The sequence below is a fragment of the Hetaerina americana genome, unplaced genomic scaffold (genome assembly GCF_022747635.1).
Source record: "Hetaerina americana unplaced genomic scaffold, ioHetAmer1.1.p SCAF_4, whole genome shotgun sequence".
Lineage (NCBI taxonomy): Eukaryota > Metazoa > Arthropoda > Insecta > Odonata > Calopterygidae > Hetaerina > Hetaerina americana.
Genome location: NW_027286985.1, coordinates 60,206,911 through 60,223,400, shown reverse-complemented (window position 1 = coordinate 60,223,400; position 16,490 = coordinate 60,206,911). Strand labels below are relative to the sequence as shown.

Below are 16,490 nucleotides of genomic sequence, written 5' to 3'. Positions count from 1 at the left end.
CCAAACTTTGTTCACTAAAGGTAATTTTTAATTTTAATTAAATTCCATCTTCTTCACCACTTTGTGTCCACAAATATTATAGCCTTAGGATCATTTTAATCCTTCCAACAGTTATGGATATTTGTAAATATTAGATTATCTCCTTCCTCCTTAACACAATTATCAACCTGAAGGATGATTGGATAGACAAGGACTCGCCCAATATTTAGCCCAATGGCATGTAAAATTCACACATTAGGGTTAGGAAGAAAGTTCCTTGGCCAGTGCCATTCGTGATTTCCAAGGAAGATCAGGTACCCAAAAAATCACACAGCTTGGGTGAAGCCGATGGTACTCAAGAGACATCCCCGGGATTTGAACCTGGGCTCTAAGATCAGCAGTCCAGCACCAACTGGACTTCTACAACTACTTTTTTCTCCTTTAAGTGAGCATTAATAAAATTACGCGTTAATTAAGAAAATATTTAATAAGGTTCAGAGTATGATCTGTATCATTACATAATTGAAGAAATGCACTTTAGATTTTCATATTAATAAACCAAGGAGACTCATGAATAGTAATTGCATGATTATTTAGAATTATATTAGGCAGGTACTTACTAAACAAACAAAACTTTCACAGACTAGTTTATTTAAGTCCACTTTTTCTCATGTGAATTTGAAAACTATTAGAAAATACAATATTGACTTCACTGTGAATGAAGTGAAATAAAAAGTTATTTGCTTATAGAGAGCAAGAAGTCTTTTTTGGGCAAGGCAATTACATCACGGAATTCAAGAAAGAGTTATTTCAGAGGCAGAGGTTTAAGCCTACGTCTTACATCATAAGTGGTAATTAAGAAAACACCCCCCAGAATTTCACCAAAGGTTCAAATTCATTTACTACAGGGTAACACTTTTTGTTTTCACAAATTGGGTCACTGAGCAAATAATATAACACTGGGTATTCAGGAATAATGCTCCACAAGCAATTGGATGACTAATAAATAATCTCTTTAGGTAGCAATTTTTGTGTGAATCACTTTAATTCAAATTCTTCCTCTTCAGGTGCTGACCTTGGAGTAAAAAAAATTACAACTTCAATTTAATCCTGCCATTAAAACAAGTGTTAAAATTCAGTTGACACCTTTGGCCCGCCAACTACAGAAAATAAACACAACCTTCTGAAATGGCTTGAGTTTTTAAAGGATGAATGCAGATGTTATCACCCTGAACAAATGAAATCAGTGTCTGGAAAAATTTGACAAAAACGGAACAGGAACTCTGAAACGAACTCCTGAGCATATAATCTATAATACCATTTTCAGTTTTTTGAAAACAATCAAGAAAAACTTTTCACTTCCACAATTTCTTAATTGACATGTTTTTATCAGAGTCCTTCTGCATCACTTTTCCAACAGCCATTTCAAAATCCTCCTGGGTTACATGCACTCTGCGCTCCCTTAGAGCATACATGCCAGCCTCTGTGCAGACACCCTGGTGAAAATAACAAACTATATTAAAATTTACATTACTAATCAAATATGGCATAATGTAAGTTCTTAATGGAAAGCCAAAGATGCATGAAGTCACAAATATGCACTAAAAAAATTAACACAGAGATGACCACTCTTAGGATTGTACTATTACAATTAAATTGAACTACTTCATTAATTGGTCAGTTCTGCTACTAGCTTGTGACATTCAAAAAAAATTTCGAGACTAAGATAATAAATATCAGGACCATCAGATAATGAAAATGGTATCAAAAATAAAACAGAGTGATTTAATACACTAAGAGGTCTGTCCAATAAATATGCTAACTGAGGCTATAGAAACTTTATTTAGCAAAATTTAGTCTACACTGATTTTGTCCCCTTTAAAGTACTCTCCATTTGTTACTACGCACATATTCCATTTTCTTTTCCACGGTTTTAAAGAACCCTTGGAAGTCCTCGGCAGTTACGCTTTCTCATTATTTCTTGCTTTACTGTGTCCACATCTTCCCAGTGATGTTCCCTCATCACATTTTTGCATTTTGGGAATAGGAAAATTTTGCAGGGGGCGAGATCTGGCGTATGAGGAGGAAAATCAAGGATGCAATTGGACTTTTTGCCAGAAACTGGCGAACAATCAATGCTGAATGTGCACGTGCATTGTCATGGTAAAGGATCCATCCTTCGCCTTGGGTCATATTTGGTTGAACACGACGCATGCAATCTCTCAAACGCTTGAGAACTGTAAGGTAGAACTCAGCATTTACTGCTCGTCCTTCAGGAAGAATTTCATGATGAACAAAACCTTTGACATCAAAGAAAACCAGGAGGAGGTCTTGTCCGCCATATTTAAAATGCTTAATCCACTTGAAAACGGATGTTTTCTTCAGAGCATTATCACCGTAAACAACTGTCAACTTTTTCAGTAATTTCTTGATAACTTTTACCGCACTTCACCAAAAACTTAAATGTTGATTCGATGCTCTGTAACTTTGTCAATTTCCTATTTTGACAAACAGTAAAAACAGGGACAACAGAAACTAACATAACTGGCACAGTAGACGGTACTATAGTCTGCATCATGGCCACCAGATTGAATATTTATTGGATAGACCTTGTACATGATAATTTTTAGCATATAATACAAAAGGTATTGATTAAACAATAAATAGATAATTTTTTGTCATTCAAAGTAATTTGGACTGATTTGACATAAGGGCAAAATCATCTTAAAGAAAAAGTATTGCATACCTTCACTTCAGCCCCAGATGCCCCTGGCATCAGTTCAGCAATTTTTCTCAAATTAATACCCCTGGTAAGATTCATTTTCCTGGAGTGAATTTTTAAAATGTCCAGCCTTGCTTCTTCATTTGGCGGTGGAAACTCGATTTTACGATCAATACGTCCGGGACGCAGCAGTGCAGGATCTAGGACATCAATTCTGTTTGTTGCCATTATCACCTGTAGCAAAAATTTCTAATGAGATTCTCCCACCAAAGAGAACTGCTCTCATCAACAGCATATAAATGCATTAAAATTGTGCAAGACAAGACAAGGTAAAAGAGTGCATACATTGAACATTAATATGAGATGATAAATGTGGAATACCAATTACTACTATTTTTTTTATTAAGAAATCTACCGGTTAAGGTAGGTTTTTGGATGGACACAACTACCAAATAAATATTTTGTGACTCCTAACAAAACACAATCCAGTATCCTACTCTACATCATGTCCCTCTTCATCTCTGAGTACTTCCTTCCTCCCTTCATCCCGTCCAACATCCCTATCCTATTCCTTCCCTTTCCTTGTTTGCCTAACATTCTCCCCTCTATTAGTCTTCCACATCCCACTACCGATCAATACGCCCCTCATCCATTTTTCCTGCCTCCATAGAATTTCTCCCGACAAACCCATTTCTTCGACCACCATACCAAGTACTTCCTCATTTGATTTACTTTTGGTCCATTTCACATTCTCCACACCCACATTTCAAAAGCCTCCAATCTATGTCCATCCTCCTGCTTCAATTATTACGTTTTTGTGCCGTATATAGCTACGCTTCATATCAACGTTTTAATGAGTCTTTTCTTAATATCCTCACTCAATATCCCTGTCATCAACTCCCTCCTCCTCGTGAAAGCCTCTTAGCCTAGTGGAATTCTTCTCCTTACGTCCCCACTACTTTGACCGTGTTGGTCCAAAACACTTCCCAGATATGTAAACTGTTCTACCTGCTCTAGTTTTTGCCCTCCTATTTTAATGTTTAGCTTAGTATTTTTCTTTCTAGAAAATCACATAACCTTTGTTTTATTAATATTGATTATCGTCCCATATCTATTGCACTGAGTTTCCAATTCCCTCAGCAATGCTTGCAACCCCTTGGTTGACTGACAAATTAGAGCTTGGTCATCAGGAAATATAACTGATTTTATGAATTCCCCTCTGACTTTCACTTCTACCTCCAGTTCTGCCAATGCCCCTTTAACCATTTCCTCCACCCACATGTATACATTGAACAGCACTGGTGATACACTGCCCATCCAGGCTCTCCCTTCCTTTACTCGCACACGAGCCGTCTGAGACATATTCAGGTGGCAGATTAGCTTCCTGTCCCACCAGTCTATTCCTATTTTCTGCAATATACTCTTTAGTTTTTCCCAATTCTCTTCCAAACCTCTTTTCAAAATCTACGAAACAGGCAAATAAGTCCTGATAGTATTTAATATTCCTCTCAATTACTGATCTCATTACTGCAATGGCATAAAGTGTACCTCTCCCCTTCCTAAACCCTAACTGATCATCCCCTAAGTAATCTTATGCCCTACTCTCCAATCTTTCGCTGATGATCCTGAGAACAACTTAAGCTGCGTAGGATATCAAACTTATTGTCCTGTAGTCCTCACATGATGTAGCCTTTACCTTTTTCGGAATAGGAACTAAAACTGATCTCACAAAGTCTTCCGGCCAGATTCCTTCCTCATAAATACTATGAATCAGCCCATATAGCCTCTTCCTCCCACGTTTTCCTAAACATTTTAATACTTCCGCGGGAATGTTATCCACCCCTACGGCCTTATTTAGTTTCATCTCCCTTAATGCCCTTCCTATCTTATCGTCTAGTATGCCTGGACCTAAACTATCTTCCTCTATGTCATTTTCATTTTCTATGTCTAACTTTGTTGGCCTAAGTTCTTTACTATACAGTTCTTCTATATACTCCTTCCATCTCTCCTGGATCTTTCCTGTGTCAACTATTACCTTACCTGCCTTATCTCTAACTGTTAGCACAGATCTTCCCTTCTTACTTCTCGATACTCATTTAACTTTGCTGAATAGCGCACCAATTTTACCCTTTCTCTGTAAACTTTCCATATCCTTGCAATATGACTTCCCCCAAGCTTCTTTTGCTTTATTTGTCGCCAGTCTCAATTTATTGTTTAACTCTTTGCACTTCCTTTTGCCAAGCTCTATGCTCACATTCTTCCATTTTCTTCTCTCAACTATCTTTCTCATCATCTCCTCCGTGATCCATGGTTTCCTTGTCCTTTTACCATTAATGGTTCCTTTAGTTTCTTTTGCGGCTTTCGATATCCCTTTCTTGAAAGTACTCAGCTCTTGACCGTCATCCATAATTTTCTCTACAACCAGCTCATGCTCCTTCCTTGTCAATCCATTTAATTCTTCTACATTTCATTTCCTAAGCCACTGCCCCTGCCTTATCTTTTTGAAACAGACGCTACACTTCATAACAAGTAAATTATGGTCAGAGCCCACAATCGCTCACGGGAAGCAGTGTTAGCCGATCACAATGTTCCTAAATCTAACCATAATAAAATCTGACTAATACCTTTCTGAATCCCTTTGCATTTTACATGTACACCAATACCTTTTGTGGTGTCTGAGCCAAGTGTTGGTGATGACTAACCCCTGTCTCTTGCAGAACTCAATTGCTTTCTCCCCACGGTCATTCTTTGTGCCTAAACCGTAGTCCCAACCTCATCACCATCTCTTCCTTCGCCCACCCTTGCATTCCAAGCCCTCATCACTATCATACGTTTCCCTACAGGAACACATGCGATTATGCCCTCTAACTGATCGTATATCCTATTGACTTCTTCCTCCTTAGGATTGCTGAGGCATGTATACCTGAACAATGAAGTTTGTCAGTTCTGCTTTTATCTCTACTAGTAATATTCTATCTGTTGCTTCCACTATGTTGACCACACATATTCCTACCTATTTATTCAATACTATGGCAACCCCTCGTTGGCTCTCGTCGCTGCCGCTGTATATTACTCTACAACTATCACTCCAGTAATCCCCGCTATCCTTCCATCTCACCTTGTATAAACCTAAAAATCTATATTCCCTCTTCCCATCTTTCGCTTAATATTCTCTAATTTTTCTGCCCTTAACATTTTCCTAACATTCCAAGTTCTTATTATAAATAATATGGTCTTCTTCTGCATCTTCTGTCCTGCTTCGGTTGGTTTTCTTTTTCTTCTTTGGCTATCATAAACCAGTATCAGAAACTACAGTTGCTATTTACTTGTTTCAAATGTATACATTTAAGAAAATGAAGATAAAACTATTCTAACCTTGATGTTCTTGGTGGCTTCAAATCCATCCAACTGATTAAGCAACTCAAGCATAGTTCTTTGAACCTCTGAGTCACCACCACTTCCTGATTCAATTCTGGATGAACCAATGGAATCAATTTCATCCATGAATATAATGGAAGGAGCATGTTCCCTGAAAGAAAGCACACAATCCACTATTAAATAGAAAATTTTCAAATCACAGAACAAGATTGAATTATGTATAGTTGGGGGGAAGACAAGGGAGAAACATCTCCCTTGTGTCTCCCCCCCTCGTTTCCTACCACGTCCTCTCCTCTCCTTCCGGAATCTTTAATGTTTATAAGAGGGCACACAACTTCAGTTTGTTACCTGATGATGATGCAATACATCGACACCCGGTTGTAGAGTAAAAAAAATTATGTGGAAAAGTGCTGCAATCAGTTATTCATTATGATAAAGGAATTTTACTAAAATAATTATTTCACATGTGTACATCACATTTTTAAGGATACGATGGGCATGATAGCTTAGCAGATAAAGTGCATGTTACTTTCTGTAGGATCAAGGGTTTCAAGTACAAGGCTAAGCTTTAGGCTAACTCTATCTAAAAAAATTAACCAATATTCTGGAAACAAGAACCTAATAGAAATCTAAAAGGTGACAGAGGGAAATGAACTGACCACTTATCTTGTGGATTTCAAACACCTCCAGGGTTATTTTGGGGTGAGATATACCTTTATTTATTGTTTTTATTTAACAAAAACAATCTTCCAGTTGACTACCCTGAATATGGATGCACATTTAAAAATGCAGCACCCTCATTAACTATGGAGTATACATTGAGTTCTTAACCACTGGCAATTTTTACTTATAGGTATCTTCAAGTTTTTACCCAATCACACACTGAATATTTTGGGTGTATTTCACCAGAAATATCATGCGAGATTTTCATATTCCATTTTTGTTCCAATTCAATGTTAGCAGACTAATCATTTCTTATTAGATCTTCCTATTTTCATGCACAATTTATGCCAATTACATTTATTTTTAAGTTTTTATTACTTATTTAGGGTGGCCACAAAAGACTAAGGAAAAAAATTCAGGACTTGCAAGGGACTTACACCAACAATTCAGGTTTTCCAAGAACACAAATACCACGTCACTAACTAATGCATTTTTACCAAGCTTCAAATTATTTTAAAACTATTTGCAATATTAAGCACAAATGGGCTTTGGTTGGATGTTTTTAGTTAAAAAATTGATGGTATCCCTTTATTTACGATTAAATACTGATAGTAAAATGTTTACATTACTTGAGCATAAAAATGGCGAGGAAATAAAATAATAAAATAAAAAGGTTTTAGAAGAAGTTGCTTCAGCAGGTAAGAGTGGAAATGACGCAACATTACTAACCTAACTGCTACTCACAAGCAAAACTAAATGTGATGCAGCAAGAAAGTTTTAAAAAATTCCTAAGTGACACTTCTAAAGAATATCTCACCATAATATAGCAAAGTAGTGGTAGTCAAATGACCTTCAAGAAACACAATGCTTGGGGTCTACACTAAAATTCATGTATGAATGATACCATTCTATTAACCATTTAAATAGTTAAAAAAAACATGAAAATGGTCCTATCCATTCGCTATTAACAAGTAAACCATAAACACAGTAATCAACCCAAAGGTCGGTTTTGTAGGTGATGGTAGAGTACACCCAGTACCAAGTCTGACGATGTGTGAAATTCACACATCAGGGTACAAGGTCCAGTTCCTTTCCCTGTGACGGTTATGGTTTCCCAGGAATATCTGGTACCCGAAAAATCACATAGCTTGGGTGGGGCTGCTGTTGCCCAGAGGCTTGCCCGGGAATTGAACCCGGTCTTCCAGTCAATAGTCAAACGCTCTACCCCCTGGACTACCGCTACACACATTTAATAAGTACATGTATAAAATAGCATCTCACATAAAAGTTTTATAAATAACACAATCTTTCATAGTGTCACTTTACACGTATCGTTATGCATGGATAATAAATTACATATGGTAAACTCAAAGACAATAATGGGATCTATACTGTAAATATTATATGATAATCTCTCACCTGGCCATGACGAATAACTCCCGCACCATTCGAGATCCTTCTCCTATAAACTTCTGGACTAGCTCAGAGCCAGAGACACGAATGAAGGTACATTCGGTGTGGTGAGCAACAGCCCGGGCCAATAATGTTTTTCCTAATGGTTTAAGTGTTGGGAAAAGACATTTATTAACATCCCAAGGGTAGGTAGGCCATTATATACTTTTTACTTAACCTACATATTATATAATTAACTTGTTCTGCAAATGGTGGAATTTTGCCACCATTTACAGAATACATAAAAAAGGTATAAAATGACGTGTACTTAAATGTCAACGAAGTTAAGTAAGCTTGAAATTTTAAAGTTAGGTTTCTTTTACAACTAATTAATGTAAAATTACAGCAATCATTTGTTGAGGTGTTCTGCACTACTTTCCATATTAAATATAAAACACATTCAAAGATACCATTGCCACCAGAACAATTGCCTAATGGCAACGATAAAAAATTCATAAATAAAAATACATAATTATATGTATCCTAAGCATTTCCATTACTTAAGATTTGTGCGGGCCCATATGAAAAATTTCACCATCATGGATCTATTAATACTAAAATCCAAAAAAATGGTAACAAACCACTAATATAGAACATTCTGTCATAGTCAAATTATCACGCAATTGATAAATTGTGATGACCGTTAAAGACAATAGTAGGTTCTATTGTTGCTAATATTCTTTAATTGTGAAGTGAACACGACAAAACATGCGATTAGATAAGTCAAAAACAACAAAATGTAAGTACCTGTTCCGGGGGGACCATACAGCAAAACTCCTTTGGGTTGTGCAATACCCAAGGCATCAAAAAGTTCTGGATGTTTAACAGGCAGTTCAATCACTTCTTTTATTTCTTTGATTTGCTTGTCCAACCCCCCAACCATTTCATACGTACTATCTGGAACTTTTTCTACCATCATCAAGGACACAAGGGGGTCAACCTAGGTTAAGTAAGGTAAATAATTAAATTAATTAATTGCTAAATTATAATCCCAAATAGTTTATGAACGATTGAAGTCAGTTTACCTTGTTAGGTAATATTTTATGCAGCGTGTAACTCTCATTTCTTAAAGCAACTCTTGAATTAGGAGTCACGTCATTTATATCTATGTTTTTGTCAAGATCGACGACAAACTTTCCTTCAGGATGTACCTTAACCAAGACTTTCTTCTTGTCCATTGGCTTTACAACTTCTCCAACGTAAGAACCTTGTTCTTGTAGAAGTTGTAACTCTTCTCGGAGCATTCGAACTAGAAGAGTATGGATTATCTAGGTAATCGGGGTCACTAGCTCTTACAAATGATGTGAATCGCGTATACCAGTACCTTTTGCGTTGAGCTCATTTCTTTGGGCCTGAAGACGTCTGAGATTTTGACTCTTCTCTGCGACAACCAGCTGTAATTCCTCTATTTTAGTTATATAGTACTGCCTGAATCCTTCACCTTTGGTCCCCTTCTCGTCTACTTCCATCTGCGAGACAAAAATAAATACTAATTGAACTGCGGGTACGGTACCCCCATCTTAAAAGGGCAAATCTAAAAACTAAAAATACCGATAACTGAATATTGTCCGATAATATAAGGAAAGTACTATATGAGGTCTGCAATTTGAGACTGAGAAGCATTAAGTATCTTAACTCAACGGCGTACTAAACAAGAATAGAGATAACTTGGGGTATATTTTCGATTCCAAACGGAAACGGTGTTACTTATGATTGCAAAAAGGGGGCACAACAAATTAAATGCCACATTATTAGATTGAAACCGGAGAACCATCAAAACATGCATAAATGTTATATATGAACGCTGTCGTGTTGAGTCCAAGAGAAAAGTAAATGGTAAGATGAATTTGACATTATTTCAAACCTCCAAATTTGTGTGCGTCATTTTCCTGTTCTTCGTCCCCAAACTCAGCAGCTAAGCAGCATCAGCAGTGACTTGGGAATACAGAAATGAGGGAGCCTCCACGAAAAGATAAAATTATTTACCACACTAACATGTCCAACTATAGTGGAGAAGGTAGTAAAATTATCTGCCGATATTGCCGCTACGTGTACCCGATTTCATGTGAAACTTTAATCATGAAGTCATAATAATTACATATGATTTCATCAATAAACTAAGTAAATTAAAATATGAATAAAAATTTTCATAAGATTCCAGTTATCACTATTTTTATTAAGCACATGAGCAATTTTATTGAAATCTGTTTTCAACAACACCGTCATCACCTAATCAACTAGTGCCATCTTGTGTGGTGTATAGTTGTTAAACATCTGGTCCTCGGTCTAAAATCTAAAAAAAAAGAGAATTGCACGGAGCGTACCCTGGGCGTGTTTACGTATATTGTTTATATATACGTCATTAATGTTATTCGGAGGTGTGTGCTGATTTATACCCACTCGGAGTTAACGAAGAGCTGGTAAGCGATTCTAATGGGCATACTGTGTTCAATTTAAGGAGATAATTGAGCTTGGTTAGGAGATATTGTCAATCAATTTAATTGTGGTTACGATCAGAAATGTTAAATGACTTATATTGGTCAGAAATGAGCTTGAGATGGAAAATCCAAAGTACGGCAGCGTCTATGGTGATTTAGAAAACGGAGAAGTTGGGAGTGGAACAGAAGATATGAATCCAGTAATTGATCACGTAAAACTGAAATATCCATTCTGTATAGTATGGACACCTATTCCAATTTTGACGTGAGTAGGGTACATATTTCAGGCATTTTTCAATAGTTAATATCGATGTGATATTTAATATTATTTTCTTACATCGACTTTTTGTTCCGTCGCCTGAAGCCTACTTTCCCGTTGCTAAATATAATTCAACTTTACAGGTGGTTATTTCCCGTCATCGGTCATATGGGAATTGCTACTTCCAAAGGGGTAATAAGAGATTTTGCTGGTCCGTATGTGGTATCAGAAGACAGGATGGCATTTGGAAACCCCACTAAGTATTGGCAACTAACCCCATCAAGAGCGAAAGGTGGGGCATCTGGATGGGACAGCGCTGTTTTCTCTGCATCCGAGGAGTATAAGACCAGAATGGTAACTTTTATTCATTAATATATTATGGCGTACGCATGCCCGTGGGTGATGTGCAATTAGAACCTCTAACATTACCTGTTATTCTATTATTACGGTTTAATAGAAGAAATATTTGCTCATTCAACTCATACCATTGAAACTTACATATGTAGTTAACATGCTCTTTATCATCTGTCCATTGTATGTTACTCCGCACATTTCAGCACAACCTATGTTTCGACAACTGCCATTCGCATGTAGCGTATGCACTTACATTGATGAATTACAATGACAGCAAATGGAATATGGTTAAAGTTTGGTTTTTATTTACACTAAATAGCAGTTATATCAGGTAAGGTTAATTTTATTATTGGGTACATATAAAATGGATTGATGGGTATTTACAGCTAATCAATCGTAATCTTTTCCTTTCTAGCTTTCTGGACTGGATAAAAACATGGCTTCCATTTCTGATATTAGTCATTGTTATTCTGTGCTTGTGTATATTGGTCTAACTATTTCTCCAGAAATCTCATTTGTTATCTAACAACAATCATCTAATTGTGTGATGAGGTTGGTGATTAAGCTTAACATTTTCAAGTTCCACTGCATTTTCTCAGTGCACCTGTACATTTTCATAGCTGTAATTTAAAAGAGAATTGTTATAATAATCCAGAAAGTTCTCATTTATAATTGCAAATAAATATTTTTTAAAAAGGTTATGTCTTGAACAATTTCTTTCCCTATGACTTTTTTCCTGCTGAATTTTATGTGTAATGTAACACTCCTCATCACAGTGATGCATAACATTGGATACATTTGGTAACTTCAATAAATATTGAATGAAACTCATGAGGTTAAATGAGTACCCTTGGCCTGGGTAGAGCTGGGTGGCTTGCCTGGGAATTGAACCAGAATCCTCCAGGCTCAATTGTCCACTCTACCCCACGGACTACTGCAATGTGTACACAAATAATTTATTTTCCTCTAATATACATTTTCAAATGGACAAAAAATACATGCACTGAATTTGAAAGTCAATTAAATTTACTTTTCAGTACAAAAGAATGACCTTAGTACAAAAGGAATAGATGGAAAACTTGAAAAATAGTTTTACATCCCATTCGACAGATGCCTTGAAATTCTGTCCACATAGCACCCAAGGAATCTGGGTACCACGGAAAAGTTTATACAACCATCAGGATTCAAACTCAAACCCTAGGGCTGGGAATGAATGCTTCAACTTATGCTTGTCTTTTGCAAACATTATTGCAAGGGGCTAGCATCCAATGCCCATTGATCATGAAAACCTACTCATCCCATCAGCTGCCTAATTTGGAACCAGACTATAAGGATGAGCAAAGTAAACACAAGGCCAGTGACCTAGTTTTGCCTATATTCATTTTGCCCCACTCCCACACATGTACTGTAGTTGTCTCATCACTACAAGTGCCTTATTAAGCAACGATGAAGAGAGATAGTTTATGAATACTTTTTTATTCAGCAGTGCCACTCAAAAATTTTTGTATAATTTTTCTCAACTCAAAGCATCAAATTTTTCAGCTAATCACAGAAGGGTGGCAGGGAATGCATTTGAGGGTGAATGCAAGTCCATCTCTGACCACCGTAAGGTTAACTTTGGCCTCCTGCTGCCGGTAATGTCATATATAAAGTTCATTACCAGCATTTGTCATTGACTACCTGCTGCCCAACTTGAACCCATATGTTCACAAGGCCCTATCAATGCTGTTTGGCTGCTAGGAATTTTATTGGAGCCAGAAATTTAGGTTGAAGGTGTAAATCCTTTCATTGGATATTTACTCTGATGTCCACCTGTGATAGTTGAGAAAAAGTTAGTATTGAATCCAAAAAAACGTACCTACCAGTATCAATAAATGAAGAAAATGATTGACTGAGGCTGACAGAAGATCTTCATTCTAATGTCATTATTGTTAGAATGACAAAACAATGATTACAAGGAAGAAAGAAGACCTTATAAGAATACTAACCCCTATGGAGAAATGGAAAAGTACACCCTCAACATTAAAAAAATATTAAAATGGTTATGGTATGGGAGACAAAGACTGGGTAAAGTGGAACAATTTGGCCAATTAGGTAACATGATTACTCATAACAGAAGAAACAAATAGGGATGTAGTAAGTGGAATAGGAATGTTAAAGAAGATTTCTATTGGTGTAGACCTAAGGGTGCATGACATAAGAACTTGTATAGGGTGTCTACTTTTCCTAGTGATTTGAGACGTGGACAACAGAAGCAAGAAAAAAAAGAAGATTGAAGGCAATGGAAATTTATTTCCACAGAAGAATAATGAAAATAAAATGGATAGACAAGAGCAACAAATCATAAAAAATAGTCCAAGTGAAATGGGACAAAGTAAAAAAAAATAGTTCTTATAGCCAAGTTATACAGTGCATCAGGTAAGTAAACATAAGAATAAGTCAGCTGAGTAAAACAATCTTTTCACCAAAGTACAGCGAATGGTTAAAGTTTCAACGCAAACTAAGACTTAAGAACAATTTTGTAGGTAATCACAATTTCAGATCTCAAGTTGACCTCAATCTAATTTCATCTCACATAACATTTAACATTCAGGAAATACCATGGTTGAAGTAATTGACACCATTTAGAAAAGTTAAATTACAGAGGCAGATTATGATTGGGAGGATGGAAAGGTCATAAACTTGCCATTGACTAAAGTTTTCTAGGGTGTACAGTTTAGTTTCAAAGAGAGAGCTTTGATGAATAATTGCGTTGGCCTTCACGTAATAAAACCGAAAACTGGAATGAATCAAACTGAATTTCATAAAATTGTCAACACACATTATTATGGAAACAGTAAACTTTCAGGTGTAAGTAGGAGCAAGATCATAATTATTAAAAACCAATGTTCAGTTATGAAGAGTACACCTAGCAAGACTACTCATTAATGTGCACCTTGACTAAATGGAGCTATTACACCATCACGATACCATATCGGGAATACGAAATTCAATGTCATTACAATGATGTTTGGGAAGACCAGCCGCTCATCAGACAACGGTGGGTTAACAGGTACCAACGATATGTGATTGTAAAAGTTATTTGCTTTTCACTAAATGATATCATCCCAAGATTTGAAAATAAAGCACTTATTTAACAGTCTCCTCTGACCATATTTATTAGCCTTTAAAGCGGTAACCTACTGGACGTACATGATGAAAATATTTGTAACACTACTGTCAACGTTTTATACAAAGTCATTCCAATGTATGTAACTTCAGTTTACAAAAATATTATTAAAGGGGTCTCATATGAGTAAAAAGTCACATCTGTTTTCAGTGTTTTTGTCATGCATGCTCAACACACAAAAGGCAAAGGAACTTTTAATGTTTAACCAGCAGTTCGTTCCACAAAGACATCCCATAACATGTTTTAAAATCAAGACTATTGCACATACAAAAATTCCACAGTGAAATACTTTATCTTGATCAACCATAGAGCAGATTACACTTTCACGCCTCGGATGTTATATTTTAGCAATAGTGGTTATACATCCCCATAAAACTTAGCACAATCATAAAAATTTATTTCACGAATGACCTATGCCTTAAGCAATTGCAGATTAACGCGATGAAAATATGATCACTGCCCGTGAAACTTTCAGGAGGCCACAGACACTTTGAATCTAACAGGAATAAAATTTTTATTATCAACGAGAGCAATGGATAAAGCTGACAATATGTATGCATGCCATATAATAATTAATCACTGATTAACAATACTTAATTCGAGGGTAAAATCGTAGCAATAATTGTTCACATTAGTAGATCTTTTTGTTAGGTACAGGAAATTCTGAGCCTCGGATATTTGGTTGGGGGAGTAATCACTCCTGGTGATAACGAATGGTACACCTGAGAGAAACGAAGCACTATCACCATGAACATTGTCATTAGTTTGCACTTCTGTTCTCTCGATTTTAGTTGTGGTATCAACATCTCCTGTGGCAATGCTAGGATATAAAGATTGACTACTTTCCTTGCAAGAGTTTTCATCGACTAGAAGGTAGTCATCTTCAACTTCCTTTACATCTTCAACTTGAGGAGAAGGAGACGTCTTCTTCTTGCCAAAGAACCAATTTAACGACATTTCAAACCGGAGCAGGGCCAAACTGCCACTAAAATTTTAAGTTAAAAACAAAATAGTGAAAAATTCTATAGTACTGTGTCCATAGACGATGAAATTTCGACAGAAAGCACAGTTGGCATTATTCTAACTCGCTATCAAAACTTTGATTCTTTAAACTTGAAAACAGAATGATTCAGTTGGTAGGAGAGAAAACTACATTTTGGACTAAATGGAGCAGAAAGTGAAAGCTAACTTTTAGTTGATTTTTACATAATTAGTCATTATAAAGACTGCAACGGTTGAGAAATATAAAGAAATTACCCATCAATTCCACTCCCAATGCCTAATAAGAATATTCAAATTTCACGTCGTACCTCAAGTTCCTCGTAGCGCCCCGTTTTGTTGTTGAAATATAAGGAATACCAACGCTACGTCATGAAACGTTTAATACTAGCTGTATCAGCGCAGTTAGTTTTGCTGGCTTACTGTTCACATATACAACCATCCGTATATTTAGACTCAATATCTCTGATATTTTCCTGATAACATATCCGTGGACGTCTCAAATTAAGTATCTCGATGCACAATTACCTTCTAACACGGTTGGCAGCGAATTTTTCATACAGAAGACTGGAGCCTCTATCGCTCGAAATTCGCACTATTTTCGCTTTTTAGTCATCTCGGAGATTACGCATCAGCGCATGTCAAGCACCATGATTGGCGCGATTCTAAATTGTCTTAAATGAAGTAGTCGCGTATTATTTTTCAAACATTAAAATAATTTACGAAGTGAGAGTATAGAAGACGTACCCCTTTTTCAATTATTCAGGATTCATAGATACTTCATGATTTTTAGTCACAAAATGTGGGAAAATTAGTCGATCAATTCATTAAAAGAGTAGATAAAGAAACAAGAATATATAAGTCGAATATTTGAAAAAGGAATAACGGGGTAAAAAAGTATTAAAAAAAAGAATTTGTTAAAATGTAGCAGTTGGTACTTAGAATATACTAACTACTTCCTGCTCCATTTTTTAAATTATGCATTCCCCTCCAGAACAATCAGAACAACAAAAGGGGTTTTATTAAAGTAAAAGTACATATTTTCCTTATTATAGCTGCTTAATGCTATATAATTTC

General features: G+C 36.2%; 2 protein-coding genes and 1 long non-coding RNA gene across 5 annotated transcripts; 1 reads left to right on the top strand and 2 right to left on the bottom strand.

The window, feature by feature from the left end:
- Positions 1–491: 491 nt before the first annotated feature.
- Positions 492–10,198, bottom strand: Rpt6 (26S proteasome regulatory subunit Rpt6). Its single transcript, XM_071589967.1, has 8 exons — positions 10,059–10,198; positions 9,519–9,663; positions 9,220–9,443; positions 8,942–9,134; positions 8,162–8,294; positions 6,077–6,230; positions 2,726–2,935; positions 492–1,475 (listed from the first exon to the last, which is right to left on the bottom strand). The coding sequence occupies exons 1-8, from the start codon at positions 10,077–10,079 to the stop codon at positions 1,335–1,337; spliced, it is 1,221 nt and encodes a 406-aa protein (XP_071446068.1). The 5' UTR covers positions 10,080–10,198; the 3' UTR covers positions 492–1,334.
- Positions 10,199–10,485: 287 nt separating this feature from the next.
- On the top strand, positions 10,486–11,944 carry LOC139692032 (transmembrane protein 222). 3 transcript variants are annotated; one of them, XM_071590046.1, is made up of 5 exons: positions 10,486–10,614; positions 10,739–10,897; positions 11,035–11,245; positions 11,449–11,576; positions 11,661–11,944. In XM_071590046.1, the coding sequence occupies exons 2-5, from the start codon at positions 10,752–10,754 to the stop codon at positions 11,737–11,739; spliced, it is 564 nt and encodes a 187-aa protein (XP_071446147.1). In that variant the 5' UTR covers positions 10,486–10,614; positions 10,739–10,751; the 3' UTR covers positions 11,740–11,944. The 3 variants fall into 3 exon arrangements, with proteins under 3 accessions (XP_071446147.1, XP_071446148.1, XP_071446146.1); XM_071590047.1 differs by having other exon boundaries at positions 10,508–10,614; positions 10,712–10,897; XM_071590045.1 differs by having other exon boundaries at positions 10,514–10,897.
- A 2,430-nt stretch (positions 11,945–14,374) lies between these two features.
- LOC139692392 (uncharacterized) lies at positions 14,375–15,935 on the bottom strand. Its single transcript, XR_011701749.1, has 2 exons — positions 15,672–15,935; positions 14,375–15,399 (listed from the first exon to the last, which is right to left on the bottom strand). It is a non-coding gene; the product is annotated as an uncharacterized lncRNA (long non-coding RNA).
- Between the last annotated feature and the right edge of the window lie 555 nt (positions 15,936–16,490).